At 48.1% G+C, this 26,316-nt stretch overlaps 1 protein-coding gene across 1 annotated transcript in view; it reads right to left on the bottom strand.

Annotated features, from left to right (window-relative positions):
- The window catches only part of AHI1 (Abelson helper integration site 1), a 683,164-nt gene that overhangs the window by 486,618 nt on the left and 170,230 nt on the right, over positions 1 to 26,316 (bottom strand). The window contains 2 exon segments of the mRNA XM_030195101.1: positions 13,904 to 13,999; positions 24,106 to 24,298. Of these exon segments, the coding sequence (XP_030050961.1) occupies positions 13,904 to 13,999; positions 24,106 to 24,298 (289 nt within the window).

The raw sequence follows: 26,316 nt of genomic DNA, 5'->3' as shown, positions 1-26,316 counted from the left end.
CAACAGAAATTGACCTACGAAGAACAACTAACTGAGAGTGCAGCCTGACCAGAATAAATTCGGGTCCTGGAGGGTGGAGTTGGATTTACACCCCAAACAGATTCTGCAGCACCGACTGCCCGAACCGACTGTCGCGTCGGGTATCCTGCTGGAGGCAGTAATGTGATGTGAATGTGTGGACAGATGACCACGCCGCAGCCTTGCAAATCTCTTCAATAGTGGCTGACTTCAAGTGGGCCACTGACGCTGCCATGGCTCTAACACTATGAGCCGTGACATGACCCTCAAGAGCCAGCCCAGCCTGGGCGTAAGTGAAGGAAATGCAATCTGCTAGCCAATTAGAGATGGTGCGTTTCCCGACAGCGACCCCTAGCCTGTTAGGGTCGAAAGAAATAAACAATTGGGCGGACTGTCTGTGGGGCTGTGTCCGCTCCAAGTAGAAGGCCAATGCTCTCTTGCAGTCCAATGTGTGCAACTGACGTTCAGCAGGGCGGGTATGCGGCCTGGGGAAGAATGTTGGCAAGACAATTGACTGGTTAAGATGGAACTCCGACACCACCTTCGGCAGGAACTTTGGGTGGGTGCGGAGCACTACTCTGTTGTGATGAAATTTGGTATATGGAGCATGAGCTACTAGGGCTTGAAGCTCACTGACCCTACGAGCTGAAGTAACTGCCACCAAGAAAATGACCTTCCAGGTCAAATACTTCAGATGGCAGGTATTCAGTGGCTCAAAAGGAGGTTTCATCAGCTGGGTGAGGACGACGTTGAGATCCCATGACACTGTAGGAGGCTTGATAGGGGGCTTTGACAAAAGCAAGCCTCTCATGAATCGAACGACCAAAGGCTCTCCAGAGATGGCTTTACCTTCCACACGATAATGGTAAGCACTAATCGCACTAAGGTGATTCCTTACTGAGTTGGTCTTGAGGCCAGACTCTGATAAGTGTAGAAGGTATTCAAGCAGGTTCTGTGCAGGGCAAGAACGAGGTTCTAGGGCCTTGCTCTCACACCAAACGACAAACCTCCTCCACTTGAAAAAGTAACTCTTCTTAGTGGAATCCTTCCTAGAGGCAAGCAAGACCCGGGAGACACCCTCAGACAGACCCAACGCAGCGAAGTCTACGCCCTCAACATCCAGGCCGTGAGAGCCAGGGATTGAAGGTTGGGGTGCAGCAACGCTCCGTCGTTCTGCGAAATGAGAGTCGGAAAACACTCCAATCTCCACGGTTCTTCGGAGGACAACTCCAGAAGAAGAGGGAACCAGATCTGACGGGGCCAAAAGGGCGCTATCAGAATCATGGTGCCGCGGTCTTGCTTGAGCTTCAGTAAGGTCTTCCCCACCAAAGGTATGGGAGGATAAGCATACATGAGGCCGGTCCCCCAATGAAGGAGAAAGGCATCTGACGCTAGCCTGCCGTGTGTCTGAAGTCTGGAACAGAACAGAGGCAGCTTGTGGTTGGTCTGAGAGGCGAAAAGATCCACCGAGGGGGTGCCCCACTCTCGGAAGATCTTGCGTACCACTCTGGAATGGAGCGACCACTCGTGCGGTTGCATGACTCTGCTCAGTCTGTCGGCCAGACTGTTGTTTACGCCTGCCAGGTATGTGGCTTGGAGAAGCATGCTGTGCTGGCATGCCCAGCGCCACATCCCGACGGCTTCCTGACACAGGGGGCGAGATCCGGTGCCCCCCTGCTTGTTGACGTAAAACATTGCAACCTGATTGTCTGTCCGAATTTGGATAATTTGGTAGGACAGCCGATCTCTGAAAGCCTTCAGTGCGTTCCAGATCGCTCGGAGCTCCAGGAGGTTGATCTGCAGATCCTTTTCCTGGAGGGACCACATACCCTGGGTGTGCAGCCCATCGACATGAGCTCCCCACCCCAGGCGAGAGGCATCCGTCGTCAGCACTTTCGTGGGCTGTGGAATTTGAAATGGACGTCCCAGTGTCAAATTGGTCCGAATGGTCCACCAGAGCAGTGAAGTGCGGCAGCTGGTGGAGAGGCGGATGACATCTTCTAGATTCCCGGTGGCTTGGAACCACTGGGAAGCTAGGGTCCATTGAGCAGATCTCATGTGAAGACGAGCCATGGGAGTCACATGAACTGTGGAGGCCATATGACCCAGAAGTCTCAACGTCTGCCGAGCTGTGATCTGCTGGGACGCTCTGGTCTGCGAAGCCAGGGCCAGGAGATTGGCGGCCCTCGCTTCGGGAAGAAAGGCCCGAGCCGTCTGGGTATTCAGCAGCGCTCCTATGAATTCCAGAGACTGGGACGGTTGGAGATGGGACTTTGGGTAATTTATCACAAACCCCAGCAGCTCCAGAAGTTGAATAGTGCACTGCATGGACCGGAGGGCTCCTGCCTCCGAGGTGTTCTTGACCAGCCAATCGTCGAGATATGGGAACACGTGCACTCCCAGCTTGCGTAGGTAGGCCGCTACCACCACGAGGCACTTGGTAAACACTCGTGGGGCAGAGGCGAGCCCAAATGGCAGCACACAATACTGAAAGTGGCGTGCGCCCAGGCGGAATCTGAGATACTGTCTGTGAGCTGGCAGTATCGGTATGTGAGTATATGCGTCCTTTAAATCCAGGGAACATAGCCAATCGTTTTTCTGAATCATTGGCAGAAGGGTGCCCAAGGAAAGCATCCTGAACTTTTCTTTGACCAGGAATTTGTTCAGGCCTCTCAGGTCTAGGATGGGACGCATCCCCCCTGTTTTCTTTTCCACAAGGAAGTACCTGGAATAGAATCCCTGCCCTTCCTGCCCGGGTGGTACGGGCTCGACCGCATTGGCGCTGAGAAGGGCGGAGAGTTCCTCTGCAAGTACCTGCTTGTGATGGGAGCTGAAAGACTGAGCTCCCGGAGGACAATTTGGAGGCAGGGAGGCCAAATTCAGGGCGTATCCGCACCGCACTATTTGGAGAACCCACTGGTCGGAGGTTATGAGAGGCCAACTTTGGTGAAAAAATTTTAACCTCCCTCCGACCGGCAGATCGTCCGGTACGGACACTTGTAGGGCGGCTATGTTCCCGTGGATCCAGTCAAAAGCCCGTCCCCGGCTTTTGCTGTGGAGGCGCAGGGGGCTGCTTAGGCGCACGCTGTTGACGGGAACGAGCGCGCTGGGGCTGTCCCTGTGCCTGACGAGGCCTTCGGGCCGGCTGGTTGTACCTACGCTTTGCAAAAGAATAGGGTGCAGCCTGCCGTGCCCGGGAAAAACGCCCACCAGTGGGGGCGGATGCTGAAGGCGCCCGGTGGGAGAGCTTGTCGAGAGCGGTTTCCCGCTGATGCAGTTGGTCCACCATCTGCTCGACCTTCTCACCGAAAATGTTATCCCCCCGGCAAGGGACGTCGGCCAGTCTCTGCTGGGTGCGGTTGTCCAGGTCAGAGGCGCGCAGCCATGAGAGCCTGCGCATCACTATACCTTGGGCCGCAGCACGAGATGCCACGTCACAGGTGTCAAAAATACCCCTGGACAGGAACTTTCTGCATGCCTTCAGCTGCCTGACCACCTCCTGATAAGGCCTGGACTGCTCCGGCGGGAGCTTCTCGACCAGGTCCGCCAGCTGTTGCACATTGGTCCGCATGTGGATGCTCATATAGAGCAGGTATGACTGGATGCGGGTCACGAGCATGGAGGATTGGTAGGCCTTCCTCCCAAACGAGTCCAGAGTGCGAGACTCCCGCCCCGGGGGCGCCGAGGCGGTATCCCTCGAACTCCGTGCCCTCTTGAGAGCAGAATCCACGACCGCTGAGTCATGGGGCAATTGGGGCCGCATGAGCTCTGGGTCGGAGTGGATCCTGTACTGGGACTCTGCTTTCTTGGGAATGGTGGGGTTAGTTAACGGTCTCACCCAGTTCCGGAGCAGCGTCTCCTTCAGGACATTGTGCAGCGGCACCGTGGAGGACTCTCTAGGTGGTGATGGATAGTCGAGGACCTCGAGCATCTCGGCCCTCGGCTCTTCCACAGAGACCACGGGGAAGGGAATGGTGATCGACATATCCCGCACAAAGGAGGCAAAGGAGAGGCTCTCAGGAGGTGAGAGCTTCCTCTCCGGTGAAGGCGTGGGGTCCGAGGGAAGGCCCGTAGACTCCTCTGAGGAGAAATATCTAGGGTCCTCCTCTTCCCCCCACGAGTCCTCATCCTCGGTATCGGACATTAGCTCATGTAGCTGAGTCCTGTACCGGGCCCGGCTCGACGTCGAGGCACCGAGGTCTCGGTGTCGTCGAGCGGTGGACTCCCGCGCCGGCGGGGACGGAGCTCCCTCCATCGACGTCGACGGGGACTCCACCTGCGTAGCAGTCGAGACCGGCACCGCAAGCGGCGGCGGTGTCGACAGCTCCGGCGCCGGGCTAGAGCTCGCCGGCGCCACAGTCATCGGCGCCCTGGCGCATCAGCCCTTCCAGGATCCCCGGAAGGATGGCTCTGAGGCACTCGTCCAGGCCCGCTGCCGGGAAAGGCGGTGGGGCCGGTAAGGGTGTCGGTGCCGGAAGCTGCTGGGAGCCAGGAGACGGCACCGAGGTGCCGGAACCCCGACGCGTCGGTACCTCCACAACCGACGGGGACCTCTCCTCTCGACGATGACGCTTCGGCGTCGACTCCTCTTCAGGATGCACCGAGGGCGTCCGGTGACGACGCTTTTTGTCCTTCTTTCGATGCACGTCACCGGCGCCGGAGGGCATGGAAGAGGAGGAGGTCGATCCCCCTCGGTCTCGAGGCACCGGGTCAGACAGGGTTCGGTCCCGTGGCTCACGAGCTGAGGGAGTGACCGGGGCCGACTGCCCACGCGGCCTCTCAACCCCACTCTCACCGGCGGGCCGACGGGACCTGTTCTCCTGGGGTCGCTGCCATCGGTGCCGATGTCTCGGGCATCGATACCGGTACCGAAGAACCGGCCTTCGATACCGATGCCGTCGAGGTCGACGTCGAGGGGCCGGCGCAAGTTCCAAAAAGACGGTCCCGCAGAACTTGCCTCGCAACCTGAGTCCGTTTCCGGAGACCGAGACACAAAGCACACGACTTGAGATTGTGCTCCGGCCCGAGGCACTGGAGGCACCAAGCGTGGGTGTCGGTCTGCGAGATCGGCCGGCCGCAGCGACCACACTTTTTAAATCCACTCGGGACCTTCGAGGACATCGACGGAAAAATCGCGTCGGCGAAGTCAAAGTCGTCAATGGTGGCTAAAATCACACCACGAAAAAATAAACGACCGAGCGACCACTAGGCCGCAACGTAGCGTCCCCGCTGGAAGCGAGGGAAAAGGGGAGCGCGTGCTCCACACGCGCAGTCTTTTTTTTTTTTTTTTTTTTTGTAAAAAGAAAAAATAAAAGGAAATTAAATTAAATTAACGAAGCGCGATCCGCGTATACGCGATCGCAAGAATCCGGCGGCTGAAGTAGAGAGAGCGGCAAAGCACGACTCTCTCCAGGCGCGGAAAAAAAGGAACTGGCGGGAGCGGTCGCGCACGGGCGGGAAGACGGCCGCGCATGCGCGGTGGGCGTGCCCTGCGTGCCGACCGTCCCGCGAAGCTTTTTTCCGGTTGGTGGGGGCTGCCGCGGACGTCACCCAGTCGTGAGAACAAGCAGCCTGCTTGTCCTCGGAGAACATGCATCTTATCAGGAAAGGAGAGATGGTCAAGTGCATCATTTGGGAAAAAAAAAAAGCATAATTAATGCATTCTAAGTAACCTGTTTCCCTGATGGCCATCTGATGGAAAAACTGAAATGCTGGATTGTTTCTTAAAATGCATCAATTTTGTTTTTGTCTTCAGTGCTGTATCTGGCTGTCTTATTTTAATTTTCTGGATAGTGTTATTAACTGTGCACTGCTGCACCCTGATGTTTTTCTATTTTATTGTTTTTGCACTATGTGCTCTTGCCTTAGATTTTTTCTTTTGTTATTAAAGATGGCCATTCATAAATGAGTCAGAAAACCCCTATAGTGGCAGATTTCAAAATGTGAACACCATGGAGCTCATTTTCAAACGAGAAAAATGTTCAAAAAGTGGCATAAATCTGCATTTAGACGTTTTTCTCACAAAAACATCCAAACAAGTATTTTCAAAACCAATTTTTAGATGTTTTTCTCTGAAGTCTGCCAGAAGTGCATTCAAATCACAAGGGGGTGTGTTAAGGGCGGGATCTGGGCATTCCTAACACTTGCGTGTTTTTCAGCCATAATGGAACAAAACAAAACCATCCAGGACTAAGACTTATAACGAATAAGGCACAAAAAGGTGCCCTAAATGACCAGATGACCACTGGAGGGAATCAGGCATGACTCCCCTTACTCCCCCAGTGGTCACTAACCCCCTCCACCCCCGAAAAATGTGATTAAAAACATTACTTGCCAGCCTCTATGACAGCCTCAGATATTATACTCAGATCAATTAGAGAAGCATGCAGGTCTCTGGAGTAGTCTAGTGGTGGGTGCAGTGCTCTGCAGACAGGAGAACCCAGGCCCATATTCCCCTTACCTCTTACACTTGTGGAGGAAACTGTGAGCCCCCCAAAACTCACCAGAAACCCACTGTACCCACATATAGGAGCCCCCTTCACCTAAAGAGTTATGGTAGTGGTGTACAGTTGGGGGTAGTGGGTTTTGGGGGCTCAGCAGACAAGATAAGGGAGCAATGGTGAGATGTGTACCTGGGAGCATTTTATGTTTCAACATTTTATTGATGACTCATCAGAACAAATTCACATTCCATCTTTTAAACATACCACACAAAATACTGAACACTAAACAATAAAAACTGATGCTTAGTCTAGTCATTCAACTTTTATCCATTTTCTCCCCCCTACCCCGGAACCCCTCCCTCTCCTTGTACTGATATCTTCCCCCCATTTACCATTTGTCCCCTCACCTTTTTTGTTATATGTCCTATCCATTAATATTTCTGATCATGTCCACCCTCCTAATCAGTGCTACTATGCCCGTTTCATCATTATAGACAAATTTCCACTCCCTTCCCCATCCTCCCCCCCCCCCCCCCCCCCCCCAACCCCTCAGGCAGCCATTCCATAACATTTCATGAAGTCTGTGAAGTGCCCTACTGCTTTCCTGGGATGTCTGGGGACCAGTCTACTAAAAATGTCGGCTCCTCCTACATCCCAATGGCTTGATTATTGTGTGTTTTGTACTTGGATGATTTTTTTTTCCGAAAATAGACCAAAAAACAAAATGTCCAAATCACAAAACCTTGTTCAAAACAGCATTTTTGAAAAAAAAGATAGACCTTTTTCTTTTTTGAAAAGGACCTTGTTTCCTATTTCAGATTTTGGGTATTTTTTGCAAAACGTCCAAAGTCGGACTTAAACATCATATCGAAAATGCTCCTCCATATGAACTAAGCAGAGAAAGCGAAGATATTTACCTGTAGCAGGTATTCTCTGAGGACAGCAGGCTGATTGTTCTCACATGTGGGTCGACGTCCGCATCGGCAAAGGAAATGGTAAAATTTTCCCAGCAAAAATAAAACGTTTTGCCAGAGTCTTCTGTTGCGTAAGCAGCGCACACCGCGCATGCGCAGACAACTTCCCGCCCGTCGCGCGAGCATGTCCCCTTAGTTAAATCAAAAAGCAAACAAATAAACTAACAACAACTCCAAAGGTGAGGTGGGCAGGTTTGTGAGAACAATCAGCCTGATGTCCTCGGAGAATACATGCTACAGGTAAGTATCTTCACTTTCTCTGAGGACAAGCAGGCTGCTTGTTCTCACATGTGGGGTATCCCTAGCAACCAGGCTCACTCAAAATAATGAACATTTGGTCAATTGGGCCTTGCAACAGCGAGGAAATAACATAGATTGACCTGAAACCAAAAACAACTAACAGAGTGCAGCCTGGAACAGAACAAAAATGGGGCTAGGGGGGTGGAGTTGGATTCTAAACCCAGAACAGATTCTGCAGCACTGACTGCCCAAACCAACTGTTGCGTCGGGTATCCTGCTGAAGGCAGTAGTGAGATGTGAATGGGTGGACTGATGACCACGTTGCAGCCTTCCAAATCTCTTCAATGGAGGCTGACTTTAAATGAGTCACTGACGCAGCCATGGATCTAACATTATGAGCCATGCCATGGCCCTCTACAGTCAGCCCAGCTTGGGCATAAATGAAGGAAATGCAATCTGCTAGCCAAATGGAAATAGTGTGTTTCCCGACAGCAACTCCCCTTCTGTTGGGATCGAAACAAACAAACATTTGGGCGGACTGTCTGAAGGGGCTTGTCCGCTCCACATAGAAGGCCAATGCTCTCTTGCAGTCCAGTGTGTGCAACTGACGTTCAGCAGGGCGGGTATGAGGCCGGGGAAAAATGCTGGCAAGACAACTGACTGGTTCAGATGGAACTCCGACACCACCTTCGGCAGGAACTTAGGGTGTATGTGGAGGACTACTCTGTTGTGATGGAACTTGATATAAGGTACATGCACCACCAAGGCCAGAAGCTCACTGACCCTACGAGCTGAAGTAACAGCCACCAAGAAAATGACCTTCCAGGTCAAGTACTTCAGATGGCAGGAATTCAGTGGCTCAAAAGGAGCTTTCATCAGCTGGGTGAGAACAACGTTGAGATCCCATGACACTGGTAAAAGTTTGACCGGGGGCTTTGACAAGAGCAAACCTCTCATGAAGCAAACAACTAAAGGCTGTCCAGAGATAGGCTTACCCTCTACACGGTGATGATAAGCACTAATCGCACTAAGGTGAACTCTTACAGAGTTGGTCTTGAGACCAGACTCTGACAAGTGTAGAAGGTATTCAAGCAGGGTTTGTGTAGGACAAGAAAGGGGATCTAGGGCCTTGCTGTCACACCAGACAGCAAACCTCCTCCATTTGAAAGAGTAACACCTCTTCGTAGAATCTTTCCTGGAAGCAAGCAAGACTCGGGAGACACCCTCTGAAAGACCCAAGGAGGCAAATTCTAAGCTCTCAACATCCAGGCCGTGAGAGTCAGAGACTGGAGGCTGGGATTCAGAAACGACCCGTCATTCTGGGTGATGAGGGTTGGAAAACACTCCAATCTCCACGGTTCCTCAGAGGACAACTCCAGAAGAAGAGGGAATCAAATCTGACGCAGCCAGAAGGGAGCAATCAGAATCATGGTGCCTCGGTCTTGCTTGAGTTTCAGCAAAGTCTTCCCTACTAGAGGTATGGGAGGATACGCATACAGGATGCCTGTTCCCCAATGCAGGAGAAAGGCATCTGACGCTAATCTGTCATGGGCCTGAAACCGAACTGAGGGACCTTGTGATTGATCTGAGTGGCAAAAAGATCCATCGAGGGGGTACCCCACACTAGGAAAATCCTGCAGGTGACACCCATGTCCAGTGACCACTCGTGAGGTTGCATTATCCTGCTCAGCCTGTCGGCCAGATTGTTGTTTACTCCTGCCAGATAAATGGCTTGCAGAAACATGCCGTGATGGCGTGCCCAAAGCCACATCTGGAAAGCTTCCTGACACAGAGGGCGAGATCCGGTGCCCCCCTGCTTGTTGGTGTAATACATGGCAACCTGTCTGTCTAAATCAATATGATTTGGATGGACAGCCGGTCTCTGAAAGCCTTTAGAGCGTTCCAGATTGCTCACAATTCCAGGAGATTGACCTGAAGACCTTTTTCCTGAAAAGACCAGGCTCCTTGAGTGTAAAGCCCATCTGCATGGGCTCCCCACACCAGGAGGGATGCATCCGTCGTCAGCACATTTTGTGGCTGAGGAATTTGGAATGGACGTCCCAAGGTCAAATTGGATCGAATCGTCCACCACTGCAGAGAATTCCGGAAGTCGGTGGACAGTTGGATTACATCCTATAGACTCCCCGCAGCTTGAGACCACTGGGAAGCTATGGTCCACTGAGCTGATCTCATGTGTAGGCGTGCCATGGGATCACATGAACTGTGAAGGCCATTTGCCCCAGAAGTCTCAACATCTGCTGAGCCGTGATCTGTTGAGATGTTCGAACTATGGACACCAGGGACAGGAGGTTGTCTGCCCTTGCCTTGGGAAGATAAGCTCGAGCTGTCTTTGTGTTCAACAGAGCTCCAATGAATTCCAACTTTTGAACTGGGTGAGATGGGACTTGGAGTAATTAATCACGAACCCCAGTAGTTCTAGCACCTGAATAGTCATTCGCATGGACTGTAGAGCGCCTGCCTCCAAGGTGCTCTTCACCAGTCAATCGTCGAGATAAGGGAACACATGCACTCCCAGTCTGCGTAGCGATGCTGCGACTACCGCTAGGCACTTCGTGAACAATCTGGGCACAGACGCCAGACCAAAGGGTAGTACACAGTACTGAAAGTGCCAAATTCCCAGCCAAAATCGAAGATACTTCCTGTGAGCTGGGAGTATCGAAATGTGTGTGTAAGCATCCTTCAAGTCCAGAGAGCATAGCCAATCATTTTCTTGAATCATGGGAAGAAGGGTGCCCAAGGAAACCATCCTGAACTTTTCTCGGAGAAGAAATCTGTTCAGGGCCCTCAGGTCTAGGATGGGACATATCCCCCCTGTCTTTTTCTGCACAAGGAAGTACCTGAAATAGAATCCCAGCCCTTCTTCCCGTGGTGGAACGGGTTCAACCACTAGGGCCTTCAGAAGGGCGGAGAGTTCCTCTGCAGGTACCTGTTTGTGCTGGGAACTGTAAGAATGAGCTCCCGGTGGGAAATTTGGAGGTGTGGATTCCAGATTGAGGGTGTACCGTAACCGGACTATTTGAAGGATCCACCAGTCGGAGGTTATGAGAGGCCATCTTTGGTGAAAAAATATCATCCTCCCCCCAACTGGCAAGCCGTCCGGTACGGACACTTTTACAGAGGCTATCCTTAATCGGAGCCAGTCATAAGCCCGTTCCCTGCTTTTGCTGGGGAGCAGCTCGGGCCTTAGACGCACGCTGTTGACGAGAACAAGTGTGCTGGGGCTGAGCCTGGGAAGGCTGTCGAGAAGCAAGAGTGTACTTACGCCTAGGATAGGAATAGGGAGCACTCCTCCTTCCCCCTCCCCCCCCAAATACCTCCTAGATGAGGAGGTTGTAGCAGAAGGCGCCCGGTGGGAGAGAGAATCCATAGCATCATTATACTTCTTGATCTGATCAACAAGATCCTCTACTTTTTCACCAAAAAGGTTGTCCCCTCGGCAAGGAACATCCGCCATTCACTGTTGGACAGAATGATCCAGGTCAGAGACATGCAGCCATGACAGTCTGCACATCACTGTACCCTGAGCAGCGATCCTGGATGCTACATCAAAAGTGTCAAACGTACCCCTGGCCAGGAATTTTCGACACGTCTTCTGCTGCCTGACCACCTGGCGAAAGGGCTCGGCCAGCTCCGAAGGGAGTGCATGAACCAAGCTACATAGTTGCCTTATCGAGTCCTGCAAGTGAATGCTCGTGAAGAGCTGGTATGACTGAATTTTGGCGGCGAGCATAGCAGCCAGATACGTCTTCCTCCCAAAAGAATAAGAGTCCTAGCTTCTCTGCCTGGGGGCGCCGAAGCATAGTCTCTAGTACTCCTGGCTCTCTTGAGGGCGGAGTCCACCACCTTAGAATTGTGGGGTAACTTAAACCTCATCAATCCAGGTTCACCGTGGATCTGATACTGGGATTCAGCTTTCTTCGGAACCACAGGGCCAGACAGAGGGGCCGACCAGTTTCGCATAAGGACTTCCTTCAGTACCTTATGAAGAGGAACTGTTACAGCCTCTTTAGGTGGAGAAGAATAGTCCAGGACTTCGAGCATCTCAGTCCTGGGCTCTTCCTCAACCTCCACAAGAAAGGGAATAGCCGTAGCCACCCGGACAAAGAGGAAAAGGAAAGACTCTCCGGTGGAGATAAGTCTCCTTTCTGGTGGAGGGGAAGGTTCAGAGGGTATCCCATAGGACTCATCGGAAGAAAAGTACCTGGGACCTTTCTCTGACTCCCACGAATGCTCCTGCTCAGTATCGGATAAGACCTCCCTTAAGGTACTTCGACAATTTACCTGCCTCGACGCTGAGGAACGATGTTCTCGATGGTGATGTCGAGAGGCTGACGCCTGCTCGGACCGCGGCGAAGCTTCCTCCACCGACATCGAAGAGGAGTCGACTTGGGTGGTAGCCGATGCCGCAGGCAGCACCGCTGTTGGGGACCTCACCGCAGGAGAAGGGCAAGACACCTCTGCAGCAGACGGTACAGAAAGCGCAAGCACCCCCCACACCAAAGCTGACTGGTGTAGCAGTCCCTCCAGAAGTTCTGGAAATAAGGCCCGGATGCGCTCGTCGAGAGCCACCATCGGAGAAGGCTGTGGGGTCGATGGACCAGGCGATGTCAGAATCCGTGGAGGCTCGGGGGCAGGTACCGGGCTGCTAGCAGACCGACGCATCGGCACCTCCTGTATCGAGGGGGGGCAATCCTCTTGGTGCCGACGCTTCTCAGGTGCCAACTCTCTCGGCGCCCCGGAGCTCCCAGTACCGTGTGTCGAAGGAGAATCATGACGATGCTTCCTCGCCTTCGTTCGACGCCTGTCATTGAGACTCCTCAGTACCGATGAGGAGAATGTGGAATCCTCACATCTCCTCGGAGCCAGTCCCGGGGGGCCTGCATAACAGGAGACCTCGAGGCAGGTGGAGACCCACTCGACACCTCACTGCTCCCAGCGCGAGTTGATCTCTCAGCAGCCATTACCTCTCTTCCCGATGTCGATGCTCCTTTCGATGTTGACCACGCCGACGTCGAAGGACCGGACTGAGCACCAAAAAGCTTTTCTCTTTGGGCTTCTCGAGACGCTTGGGTCCATTTCTTCATACGAAGATACAGACTACAAACAGCTGGGCTATGGTTGGGCCCAAGGCACTGGATACACCAGGCGTGGGTATCGATACCGGAAATTATCCGGCTGCACCAAGTACAACGTTTGAAGCCGCTGGGTGTCTTCGATAACGTGGAAGGAAAAACGGCTTCGGCGAAATCAAACGACGCGATTGTGCCAAAAAAGGGAAGGCACAAAAAGAGAGAAGGCCAGCCGCGTCGAAAAGAAAGTAAACTTAAAAATTGGGAAAAAACTAGTAAAAGAAACTACGGGTAGTATTTTTGTTTTTTTTTAAAGAAAATGACTAATAAACAGTAGAAATAGAAAAAAAATAGTCGTTAGACTCTCATTCCTGGGCCAAAAACGAGGAGAGCAGCAAAATCCTGTCACCTCGTCGTGGACAAAAAAGAACTGAGGGGACACGCTCATGCGACGGGCAGGAAGTTGTCCGTGCATGCGCGGTGCACGCTGCTCGCGCACCAGACGACTCTGGCAAAACTTTTTATTTTTGCTGGGAAAAATTTGCCGTTTCCTGGGCCGACGCGGACATCGACTCACATGTGAGAACAAGCAGCCTGCTTGTCCTCGGAGAACTTTCCAAACATTAAAATATAAAAATAGGATGATTACAGTAAAATATGGATTCACATCAAATCAGGAGTCAATGAACTTTACTATCATAACACTTAGGAAACAGTTACACAGTTAGTTTAGGTTACGGAAAATTAACAACTAACTCTGGTGTCTACAGTAAAGAAGAACAAAAAACAATGAGGTGCTGCAATGAAGTGTTCTGGAGGGGCAGGTCTAAATGGTAAGCTATCTTAAGAGTCTTCAAAAGAGGCAGTTTTTCATAGCATAAGATCTCACAGTGACAGAGACGAAAAAACGGAGTCAATGTTAATTCTCAACACTTTTTTTTCTGTTACCATGGGTCCCCATTCCCATGTCATTCTCTAGACAGCACTAGCCATGTTAGTGCTTTGATATGATATCACCCATTTGTATGGCTGATCCATCTTGCCCAATAATGGAGAATGCCTCATCCAAACAGAAGGGAAGAAGTTAACAGATTTTGTTTAACAAAAAGTCAGCTGTCATATACGGTGGTAAAATTACCTTCAAAAATGCCCAGGCAATTTTGCGAAAGCCCCTTTCCTGTATCTGAACTTCAGAAATAGATTTTGCTTCATCCATGCTTAAGAAATCAAGGACCTGCAAACATTGAAATATAACAGACACGTTACATACATGTACAAGTTTCATGAGAGCATGGGACAAGTCTAAACATAGAAATAAAATTACCAACTTCTGGTCATTTTGAGAATAGATTTCACCAACATGTGAGAAAAACATCCAAATGCTGCTTTATGCCACTTTTAGTCATTTGTCTCTTTCGAAAATGAGCCCCATGGTCTTTTTATGCTGTCATGTTCTGTTTCTATTATTTTTTTAATTTTATTTATGCGTTTCAAACAATCCAATCTTATGTTTAAAATAACTGTTCATACAATCAACTAGCAGAGTTAAGAACTTCAACTTACAATAACAAAACTCCCACCCCTGCCCCCACCCTCATTACAGAAAGCAATGGTTGCTGGTAACGCTAAATACTATAGTTACATTAGAGTTCTGTTTCTCTGTTTCTAAGAGTGGTGAGCCCCAAGTGCATCCCCATCAATTGCTCCATTACAATAAAAATCTACAAGGAGGCAGACTACATGGCATGCACTCCCACAAATGAGAAGACAAAAAAATGTTGATTGTACGTAAAAAGATGTGTGATAGAGGATCCCTTAATGGCAAGAGGATGGAAACACTGAGGTAACCTGCATGAAGTAGTGTTTCTATACAAAATAGCAGAGGATTTAATTTCTTATGCTTCCAAGAAGGTGGGTGTAATCTACACAAATTGGGCCAAATGGAAGCGGAGGGAAACAACTACTACCTCCTTCCAATGAAAGTTCCATCTTTACTTCCAGATTCACTAGTGGTGCAGTAATTTCTCCCTCAAGGCTACACAGAAAAAAACAGTTACTAAAGATAATGTGAATCAAACTCTAGGTTTGAACTTACGCCAGCTCTTCCACAAGTCATTCAGAGATACGTTTACCCAACTGACCCTCTGTCCTCTTCCACCTTCCATACCTGCTAAGTCTCCTGCTTTCATGGGTCATCTCCCGCACTACTCCTGGGAAGCCAAGAACCCCAGCTTGTCCTCTTCTCACACATCCATGCCCTAGCAGTCTGACATTTCTCTCCCTTCCATTCCAGCCTCTCTCTGCTCAGCCCCTCACCCTGTTCCGGCGTCTCTGACTCTCTCCGGACCTCCAAATGCCTTAAGTTGCTAGAGATGGCAGTGCTCCACACAGCCTGTCTGTGTCCAGCCTGCAGGGCCTTTCTTCTGCCACATTCTGCCCACCAGAAACATGAGAAGGATGGGACGCAGCAAAGAAAATGCCCTGCAGGCTGGATGAAGACAGGCTGTGTGGAGCTCTGCCACCACCAGCAACTTAAGGCAAGTTGGATGACCAGAGAGTGAGAGAGAGATGCAGAAATGGAGGTCAGGGGTGAGGGAGAAGCTGGATATGGGGAACAGGACAAGAACAGAGGGAGAGATAGGGCTGAGCAGAGAGAGAGAGATGACTGGACAGAGGGGAGAGGGATAGGAAGGGAAAGGACTAGGGACAGGGAAAGAGAGTAGAGATGCTGAACATAGTGGGAGAATAGAGGTAGGGACACAAAGGGGAGATGGATGGTGAACATGGAGAGAGAAGAAATACCAGAATGGTCAAGGAAACCATGGCAAGAGAGTCAAGAAGGCAGAGGAAAGTAAGAACCAGAGATTAGAACCAATACACAATTAGAAAAATAAAATCACCAGACATCAAAGGTAGAAAAAAGAATTTTAATTTCTATTTATTGATTAGACTATGTCAGCTGGGGTTAGAAATGACTGGGGCTTGCAAAGCCTCACTCATTGGTCTTAAATTTCCAGCATAGCAATGGTAAATCTCCAGGTTTAGGATGGGTCATGCTTGGAGACTCCGCTTCCCCTCTCCATTGACAGCAGGAGACACATATTAATAAGACTAAGGTGCTCATTTCCAAAGCACAGACTTACAAAGTTACATAGAGGGGCATAATCGAACGCCCATCTCCATGGGCGTCTATGTCCGAGAACGGGTATGTGAAGGGACGGGACAGACCGTATTTAAGAAAAAAATGGGCGTACATCTTTTTTTCGATAATACGGTTTGTGCCGGGCAAATGCATCGGATTTGTGCGGATTTGAGCTGGGCGGTTTAAAAAAAAAGTAAAATACCTCCAAAGTCCATAGCTCCCATCCCTTGGGTGCTGAGCCCCCCAAATCCCCCCCAAAACCCACTGCCCACAACTCTACACCATTACCATAGCCCTTATGGCTGAAGGGGGGCACCTACATATGGGTACAGTGGGTTTTGGGGGCAGTTTGGAGCACTCCCATTTACCACCACAAGTGTAACAGGTAGGGGGGATGGGCCTGGGTCCACCTGGGTGAAATCCACTGCACCCACTAACAACTACTCCAGGGACCTGCATACTGCTGTGATGGAGCTGGGTATGGCATTTGAGGCTGGCATACAGGCTGGAAAAAAAAGTTGTTAAAGTTCTTTTTTTTTTTTTTGTGGGAGGGGGTTACTGACCACCGGGGGAGTCAGGGGTGGTCATCCCCGATTCCCTCCGGTGGTCATCTGGTCATTTAGGGCACTTTTTTGGGACTTGTTCGTGAAAAAAAAAGTGTCCAAAAAAAGTGACCCAAATTCGCGCTAAAAACGCCTTTCTTTTTTCGATTATCGGCCGAAGGCGCCGATCTCTCCTCGGCCGATAAACACGCCCCAGTCCCACCTTCACCACACCTCCAACACGCCCCCATCAACTTTGGCCGTTTCCGCGACAGATTGCAGTTGAAGATGCCCAAAATCGGCTTTCGATTATACCGATTTGGGCGCCTTTGCGAGATGGGAGCCCATCTCCCGATTTGGGTCGAAATATGGGCGCCCATCACTTTCGAAAATAAGGCGGATAGTAGCCTACATAAGTTTGTAAGTCTATGTGCTTTGAAAATGAGCCTCAATCCGTGGGACCAGTCTCATGACAAAAGTTGCAAAATCTCACAGCTATACTGGTCCCCTTGCAACAATAGTTAGCGTCTCCTGCTGCTGACAGAGGGGGAGGTTCCTTGTTGGTACTGTCAAGGATTGAAGGAAATGAAAGTTGTACAATTGAGGTGTGCCAGGGGGTGGAGCCAGGAAACAGAGTGGGTGGGTGAGGTTCAAGGCATGTCCTAAAATCTCCCTCAAAAATTGGGCCCTTTTGGCAGGTCTGATCTCCTCTCTTCCCCACCCCTGTGAGAAATATGTAAATATATTGCTTGTTCACTTAACATAATTGCAAAAATAGCATGCCCTGGTAGAAAGGAACTCTTTAGGGATGGAAGTATACTTCTGTAGGCCCTTCCTAACAGAAACCACCATATTATAGCTTTTTAAAATCATGAACAAAAGAAACTCTGTTAGTTTATTAAAATAATGTGTGTAAAGTGATAAAAATGCTGAGACAGGAAGAGAGAGAAGAAAGGTAGACAAGGTTACCAGCCAAGGTCACATCTGTGAGATAACAGGGAAGTATGAACAAAGAGACTATAGAGAGGGAGGGGGGAAGAGAATGAAAATTGCAGAGCTGCTGTTACACAGAACCCTAGCTGGCAGGCGACCCTCAGCCAATGTGAAAAACTTAGGGGCAGACACTTAAATGTAACTATAAAGTCTGTGTGGAATCTTACAGAAATCTGTGTGTGTGTATGTGAGCAAGCTCCCAGTTCAGAGCTGCTGGAACACACACCTCTTTGCAAAGATAAATTTTGATTTTTGAACAATAATTTGCTTAATTAAGCTTTGATTCATCAATCTGAGTTTATGCAGGGGCGTATCTGGACTCCGGCGGTAGGGGGGGCCAGAGCCAGAGGGAGGGGGCACATTTTAGCCCCCCCCCCCCGCCGCCGAGCCCCCACCACCACCAATGACTCTCTCCACCCCCCTCCCGCCGCCAACCCTCCCCCGCTGCCGTTCTTACTTTTGCTGGCGGGGGACCCCAACCCCCGCCAGCCGAGGTCTGCTTCCACCTGCCGCAAAAACTTCTTCTTCAGCCGGCGGGGGACCCCAAACCCCCGCCAGCCGCCCCGCGGTGTTTAAAATTCATCTTCGGCCTCCGTGGCCGTGCTGCTGTGATAGGCGCTGTTGAAATCCACTTCGGAGTCTGACGTCGTTGTACGTTGTACGTGCTGCGACGTCAGACTCCGAAGTGGATTTCAACAGCGCCTATCACAGCAGCACGGCCACGGAGGCCGAAGATTAATTTTAAAAACCGCGGGGCGGCTGGCGGGGGTTTGGGGTCCCCCGCCGGCTGAAGAAGAAGTTTTTACGGCAGCAGCAGGTGGAAGCAGACCTCGGCTGGCAGGGGTTGGGGTCCCCCGCCAGCAAAAGTAAGAACGGCAGCGGGGGAGGGTTGGCGGCGGGAGGGGGGTCCAGGGCAAAATCTGCGGGGGCCCAGGCCCCTGAGGCCCCACGCAGATACGCCCCTGAGTTTATGAGTCCTATTTTTGTATAAATTCTCAAAGTTATCTGGGGGCTATTTGCAACACTCCCCCACCCCAACAGTCAGGAGGAGGCAGGAGCAACATCTCCTTCCTCAGGCCCGCCCAGAACACAATGTTGCACCTTATATGGTGCGTAACTCCGCCCTGCCCATTCCAGAATGCACTGGGCAGGGCCTGGGCGCTACCATTTTATTCCAGGCAGGCCGAAGGCAGGAGACGTTGCTCCTGCCATCACCTTGTAAAGGTACGGGGAGGGGGTCAGGTTTAGGAGGGGGTATGTGTGGGGAAGGTCTAGACCACAAGGGAAATGTTTTAAAAAATATTCAGGGGGGTTTCACCCAGGGGGGATTCATGGTCCACTGGACCACCAGGGAAATTAAAAAAAAAAAAAAAAAAAGATCCAGGGGAGTAGGGATTCACTGGACCACCAGGGAAATTTTTTAAAAAGATTCCGTGGGGGGGGGGGGGGGGGGGGCTCACCTAGGGAGACGGTGGGGGAGGGTGCCTGGAAGTAAGAGGTAGGAAGCACAAGCAGGCAGCCTTTGTGCATTACTAGCTAAATAATGCTTGCTTTAGACTGGCAAGAACCAGTTTAAAGCAAATGTTTACAGCTTGCCTTCTAAGGCTCATTCCAGTTCCATTCATGCTCTGCAGCAGATTTTTTCCTCTAGATCCAGGGTGTAACAGCCAGGAAACAGCAAGAGGGAGCTGTTCCACACTATGTTCTGGAATCTTAGGGTTCCCAGAAGGAGGTGGAGCTGCTCCCTCTGCTGCTGAAAGTTTCCTGGCTTAGGGGTGTTGAAGTTTTTACCCCTGTGCATATGCTCTTTGTGTCAGGCATTAAGATGGAGACTGTAGATATGGAAGTAAAAAAGCCAGTTCATTTTACACTGCTCTCAATATAGGATACTAGCCGTTAAGCGCTAGTTTTTTGTTTTCCTATGGCCTCCCACCAACCCTGCTCTCTCCCCTGCCCTCCCCCCAGCGTCTGTTTCCCTCAGTTCCGCCCCCTCCTTCCCTCCCTGCTCCCTCCTCCTCCGATTTCCACGCCCATGTACAAGCCCTCCTCCCTATTGGGCTGTACTGCTGGTGGAGGTGGGGCTTGGACTTCTACACTCTCAGCGTTCTGACTCTACTGCGCGTTTGCAGGTGAGTCGGTCACTTGCCGTTTATATGTTTTACTAGCCGTTGAGCCCGTAAAAAACGGGCTAGTATAGGATGGGGGGGTTGAAAGGCCCCTTCTCCCCGCCGCTGCAAGGCCCCCCCCCCCCGCCGAGCTCGCCGCTGCCCCTCCGAGGTCACCTCTATGCCCCCACCACGGAGTCGCCGCCACCCCTCCACCCGGGCCGGGCCCTCGCTTCGCTATTGAAACAGCGCGGGAACGCAGCACACAGCTCAGATGAGCTGCCGTCCTTCTTCTCTGCCTGTGTCCCGCCCTGACACAGGCAGGGAAGGAAGACCGACGGCAGCTCAGCTGAGCTGTGAGCTGCGTTCCCGCGCTGTTTCTATAGCGGAGCGAGAGCCCGGCCCGGGTGGAGGGTGGGTGGCGGCGGCGACTCCGGGTGGGGGGAGTGGTGGCAGCGACGTTGGGGGGGGGGGAGCGGTAGCAACGGCGGTTTCGTCCCTCCCCTTGCGCAGTAGAGACCCTCTCTGTCCCGCCCCCGTCATCACGTATTGATGCTGGGGCAGGACAGGGAGGGTCTTTACTGCGCATTTGCAAGTGAGTTCGGTCACTCGCCGTTTATATGTTTGATGAGCCAGTTTTCAACCTGACCTAACACCTTTTTCTTTACACGGTTCTACTGTGTGTTTAATCTGTCCTGTTATTCTACCAGGCTGAATGGCTCCTGCCTACAGCTCAATTTATCACTGCTTTGGTAACATCACTTGATCTACTGTTGGGTAACTCAAAATTACTAAACAAACATTAGACTTTAAGAATCTGATAAGCTGTTTAGCACAACCGTTTTGGTATAGAGAGATTTTTGTATTCTAACTAGTTTTCGATTTCATCCTATAATAGTTATCTGCAATACAATTTATATAGGGCCTTTTTACTAAGCTGTGGTAAACACTAATGCATGATTACTGCAACAAAAAAAGTGCTTACCGTTGGGCACACTCAGGCATCCTGCGGTTATTTTTGCATGTGCGTGCACACCTACCCGTGCACTAAAAAATAACATTTATTATTTTAAAAGTGCTCATGTGCTAATGGGAAACTTAGCGCATGGACATTGGTGCAAAAAATAGAAAAAGCAGTCATGTTACCCATGCAGAAAAACGGCCTTAGCATGCAGAAATGACTTGCGTAAGCACACGCTAAGGCCACTTTTTACTATAGTATGGCAAATGGGCCCCATAGGTTTTTTTTTTTTCTATTGCTCTGCATGCTGGTGAGAAGTGAATGAACTGCAGTGGCAATCTAAGTGATCCTCACTGTGACTGTCCTATGCATTATAAAATAGGGATGGGGAGTCAAAGGAAAAAAACCAGCAGGATCACATCCCTGCCAAACTCTTTTAGCAGTCCTTTCCAACCATCTTATTATCCCTTATAATAAACCCTATGCATTCTTCATTGTTACAACGTGCTAAACTAATTGCATACATTTCTAACAATGTCTAAATACTATTCTATTTATTATATTGTGTAAAATATAAGTAACTATGCTTGCATAATTCAGATAGTATCAGTGTATACTTTTGATTTTTTTTGGCACTTTATAACGTTTATATCACACGTTATCAAGGAAATCTAAACGGGTTACAACTTTACATACACAATTAAAACAAAAGACATTACAAAGCATTATAAAATTTTTAAATAACATAGACTGGTAATTTTTTCAGTCATTAAGCCTCATGCATGCCACAGTATTGCAAAAAAAATAAGCAAAATATGTAACTAGATGAGCTAGCTTGGCTCTCAACTCTATCATCTATGTCATCACTATATTATTATACATTATCTTCGTGTCCTTGGCACAGAAAATAATCTCTTACGGGGGCAGCTACAGAGGAAACACAGCTAAAGGGTATTCAGAATGATTGGCAAATCATCTTACACCACTGGGTGAGAACCCTTTCTAGCTTTAATACAAACCCTTTACTAAGGATTAAAACATATATGCTGAAGATTTAGGGGGCAATTCATTAAAAGAACACCTCCTTCTGGGCACCCCAATAAAGCGCAGGAGCGCCAATTCTACAACAGAATCAGAATGCCCCAATTTCGATAGAGAATACTAGTGCAAACCTGCATCAGGACATCTACATGTTCTACTCAACACACACATAAGATGAACATGTTGGATCATGACACACCCTTTGCAGGGGCACACCGAGGCACTTATGCACAACCTTAAAGAATATCAACAAACCCTTCTCCAGCTGAAAATAGCTCATCACAAGTTAAACAAGAAATGTTTTATGTATAGACCTTCAGAAGGTGAATAATTTTGAGTTTAACCTCCAGTATCGACACCTAGATTTGTCATCGGTCCTTTTTTTTTTAATACCAATTCCAGTTCACAAGCAATGCTGATCATGCAAATAAAAGACTGGCTTTATAAATACTAGAAAAATAGGCTTTTATATCTTCATTCTCAGATAGAACTTTAAGACACTCGTCTCTTCCAAAGTAATTTTTTCTTCTCAAAACCACAGAAAACTAGCTCCCGACATAGCGCTGTGTTTTGCTATAAACTGCACTGGGGAAGGAGTTCATTCTCATTCTGAAGGTCAAATTTTCAAAAAAAGCTTTCAAAATTAGAATTCACTTACAATATATCAATGCTTCACGGCACATCTCAACGCATTTGCCTTACATGTTGTTTAAAGATGGTGGTGGCATCTGATGTTATTTTATACACATTAATCAGCTGACTTATAGAAACTAAGGGGCCCTTTTACTAAGCCGCATAGACACCTACATGCAGCCAATGTGCGTCAATTTGGAGTTACCACCCGTTCTATGCGCAGCAGAAACTGGGCAGTAATCGTCATTCTACACACGTAGACAATTACCACACGGTTAACACACGAGACCTTACCGCTATGTCAATGGCTGGCGGTAAGGTCTCAGACCCAAAATGGACACGTGCCCATTTTTATTTTGCCACACAACTATTTTTGGTAAAAATGTTTAGAAGGCCTTTTTTACAAGCACGCTGAAAAATGGATCTGCGCACGCCCAAAACACATGCCTACACTAGCACAGCCCATTTTTCAGCGCACCGTGGAAGGGCATAATCGAAAGGGACGGCCAAGTTTTTCTGAGGACGTCCTCGCAGGACGTCCCCTGTGAAGGGGCAGGGAAACCCGTATTATCAACACAAGATGCACGTCCATATTTCGTTTTGATAATAAGGTCGGGAACGCCCAAATCGCAAAATTTAGGTTGACCTTAAACTTGGTCGTTTCTGATTTTCGGCGATAATGGAAACTGAGGACGCCCATCTCAGAAATGACCAAATCCAAGCCCTTTGGTTGTGGGAGGAGCCAGCATTCGTAGTGCACTGGTCCCCCTCACATGCCAGGACACCAACCAGGCACCCTAGGGGCCACTGCAGTGGACTTCAGAAATTGCTCCCAGGTGCATAGCTCCCTTACCATGTGTGCTGAGTTCCCCAACCCCCCCCCCCCCCCCCCCCAAAACCCACCACTGTACACTATCATAGCCCTTACTGGTGAAGGGGGGCACCTAGATGTGAGTACAGTGGGTTTCTGGTGGGTTTTGGAGGGCTCACATTTACCACCACAAGTGTAATAAGTAGGGGGGGGTGGGCCTGGGTCCTCCTGTCTGAAGTGCACTGCACCCACTAAAACTGCTCCATTCATCTTTGGTGTTTCTAAATCTAAATCAGTTTGAAATGTGTTCCTATTGTTTCATTTAATTTGTTTTAAAATATAATACTTGTTTCATGCATACTTTTTTTTGTATCTATATATATGTATGTTTTAGATGTTTGTATTTTATATAATTGTTTTTTATGCCACAATAATTTATATATATGTCATATATACGGATTTACTGATTGTTTATACGTGGCATCTCTTTTATATATATATGTAATTGATTTTTATATTATTAAGTTTATATGTTTTATATATTTCTTTTGTCAACTTTGGGTATTGTTATTTTATCATACATTTTTTGCATGTTTTGACAAATGTATATTTTGTAGACTCCTGAGGAAGGTGCGTGGGCGCCGAAACACAGCTGCTGTGTTGAGTCGTTTCTTGCAATAAAGATTTGATTTCCATCATCAAGTCTATCTTTCAAGTATTTATAAAATTAAATTTTATATTTGTATGACTAGCATTGCTTGTGAACTGGAATTGGTATCAAAAAAAGACCGATGATGTATATAGGTGTTCATATTGGAGTGAAAGTTTAACTCAAATTATTCACCTTCTGAAATTCCATACATATAAAAATGTCTTGTTTAACTAGTGATAAGCTATTTTAAACTGGAGGGGATTTTTTATATTGGTGATTGATACTTTTTGCCAGTAAAAAAATTCTTTGCATTGACCACTTACTATTAACAACTTTACAGAATAGCTAGTGCACATAGCTACCAATAAAGGTGCCCTCTCAGCCTTATGTCAGCAATCAGCAGTTCTGCTATCATCAATATTAATGTCATGTAAGAACCTATGAAATGTTTATACAGTACCTCAAAAAACAGGATTACCCGGGGGCTTTCTTCAGTTTCTTGAAGGAAGTAACCAAACCGTTCATTAAACAAGATTTGCTCCTCCCATTCTGGAAGTGTTGATTTAAACAGTTTGAAATCAAAAGGTTGTGTCATAATAGGTAGAATGTGCTCCACTTTTTCTTGCTCATAAAAAGATGAAACTGCTCGATTGCTACAAGAAAGATATTGGAAATGTTTACAATATCATTTATAATGAAGGAAAATTTAAGATATGGTTAATCTGAAAAGGAAAAACACTGGAGTTGGTTTGGTAGTTCTGTTCCACTGTTATACACTGTCATGCAGAGGGACTTGGGTTTGATTCCAAGAGCAGAACTCTGACTCCTGGGTCTGCTGGGGGTAGCAAATCTGTAAAGCAATATTCAGAGCTCCTGGAAGGGGGCAGACATCTAACCATCTCTCAACAGTAGCACAATTGTGTGTCTGTGTGGGGAAGTGTATGTACATTTTTTACAATGGAAAGTTACTGACCAGCAGTGTGAGAATCTAGTCAGTATAAACAAGAATGAATGAGGTAAGACACCCAGGTCTGCAAAGAGATGACCTCAATAGTGTTGCACATGATGATAAACAACTCTCAACTGCACTGATACAAAGGGAAGGGGTGAAGAATCAATCAAGTATCATAATTATAAAACAGGAGCTGGATTCACACCGGAATTCACCTTGGACCGAAGACACGCATCAGCCTGCTAACTGGTAAATGAGAAGCAAAACTTTGCTGACTCATTTGTACAGAGCAGTAGAATTATACTATATTTGTACTATTCTGTTACTTAATATTTTTATATTGTGATGTTAGATTTCTGGTTTATAATTTGAGTTGTTTTAATATTCTGATAAGTCTTATGTGTTATTATATTTTTATGGGGGGGGGGGGGGGGGTTGTGCTCCGCCAAGAATTGTAGATTGAGCGGATTATAAATGTTTTCAATACATAAACAAATGTATGTATACATGTATGAAGTGGTCAAACTTGGTTCATGCAAGAGAGGAATTTGAAGGAGCTTGGTCTTGTGATGTTTGCCTAGGACTGTCACAATGAGGAATAAAAGTGAAGTTGCCATGTTAGTCAACTTTAAAGATAAATAGAAATAAAACAAAAGAAAGGTTAAAAAAAAAGTACCACCTTATTTTCCTATCTACCTCTCCCTGTTTCTGTCACTCTTCTCCATGCCCATCTTCACCCTCAATCCTATCTTTCCCTCAAGACTAATGTTTCATTATATATATTTTGATTTCATAATCCTTTGGTCATAACAGACCTGAAGGTCACGGCTGTGCCTTCAAAAGCTTGGCAAAAAATGCATTAGGTTAGTCCAATAAAAAGTATCACCTTACTTTCCTCTCTTTTGTTTGTTTTTACTTCTTACATGTCTGACCTAATAGACCTACCACCTAGGAATGCCAAAAGATCATCCCGCACATTCCTTGATCTACACTTCCCAAGTTGCAAAGGAATGAAATACAAACTAATGTATGCGTCAAACTTCACCTACTTGAGCACACAGTTATGGAACGCACTGCCGCGCAACTTGAAATCGATATACGAAATAACGAACTTCCGCAAACTACTGAAGACCCATCTCTTTGAAAGAGCATACCAAAAAGATCAACCCAAGTGAATATGCACAACTCGCCTATTTAATCTCAGAACTGTTTCCTAAAATCTGCTTGTATACTACTACTTTGTTTTATCATCATGCTGACCAAGATCATGCAATACTAAATGTTTATATTACTAACATTCTTCCACTACTCATGATGTATTGTAAGCCACTTTGAGCCTGCAAAGAGGTGGGATAAGGTGGGATACAAATGCAACAAATAATAATAATAATAATAATAATAATAATATTTATTACCTGTGATGAGTAGAGAAGGGTTGCTGTACACCACCATGTGTGGATTCCTTCAAAAAGGCAATAAATAAATCCTAATAAATAAATAAAAATAAAACAGGGAGAACCTCCCAAAACGTTATGAATTAACAGCTAATGTTACCATGGTCTCAGCAGAAACATGGTTGTTTGTTTATCTATTTAATAGCTTTTCTAGATCTCCCAGTCTCTGAGGTTCTAAACAGAAGCCATGAAGAAACTGCTGGAACCCAAGCATCAAAAAGAAAATTACAATTAAAAATGTACAGTATAAGCTGGTAATGGGTTT

This window comes from Microcaecilia unicolor, chromosome 3 (genome assembly GCF_901765095.1).
Source record: "Microcaecilia unicolor chromosome 3, aMicUni1.1, whole genome shotgun sequence".
NCBI classification, from domain to species: Eukaryota; Metazoa; Chordata; class Amphibia; order Gymnophiona; family Siphonopidae; genus Microcaecilia; species Microcaecilia unicolor.
The sequence above is the reverse complement of the archived record's forward strand: the minus strand, read 5'-3'. Positions and strand labels throughout refer to the sequence as shown.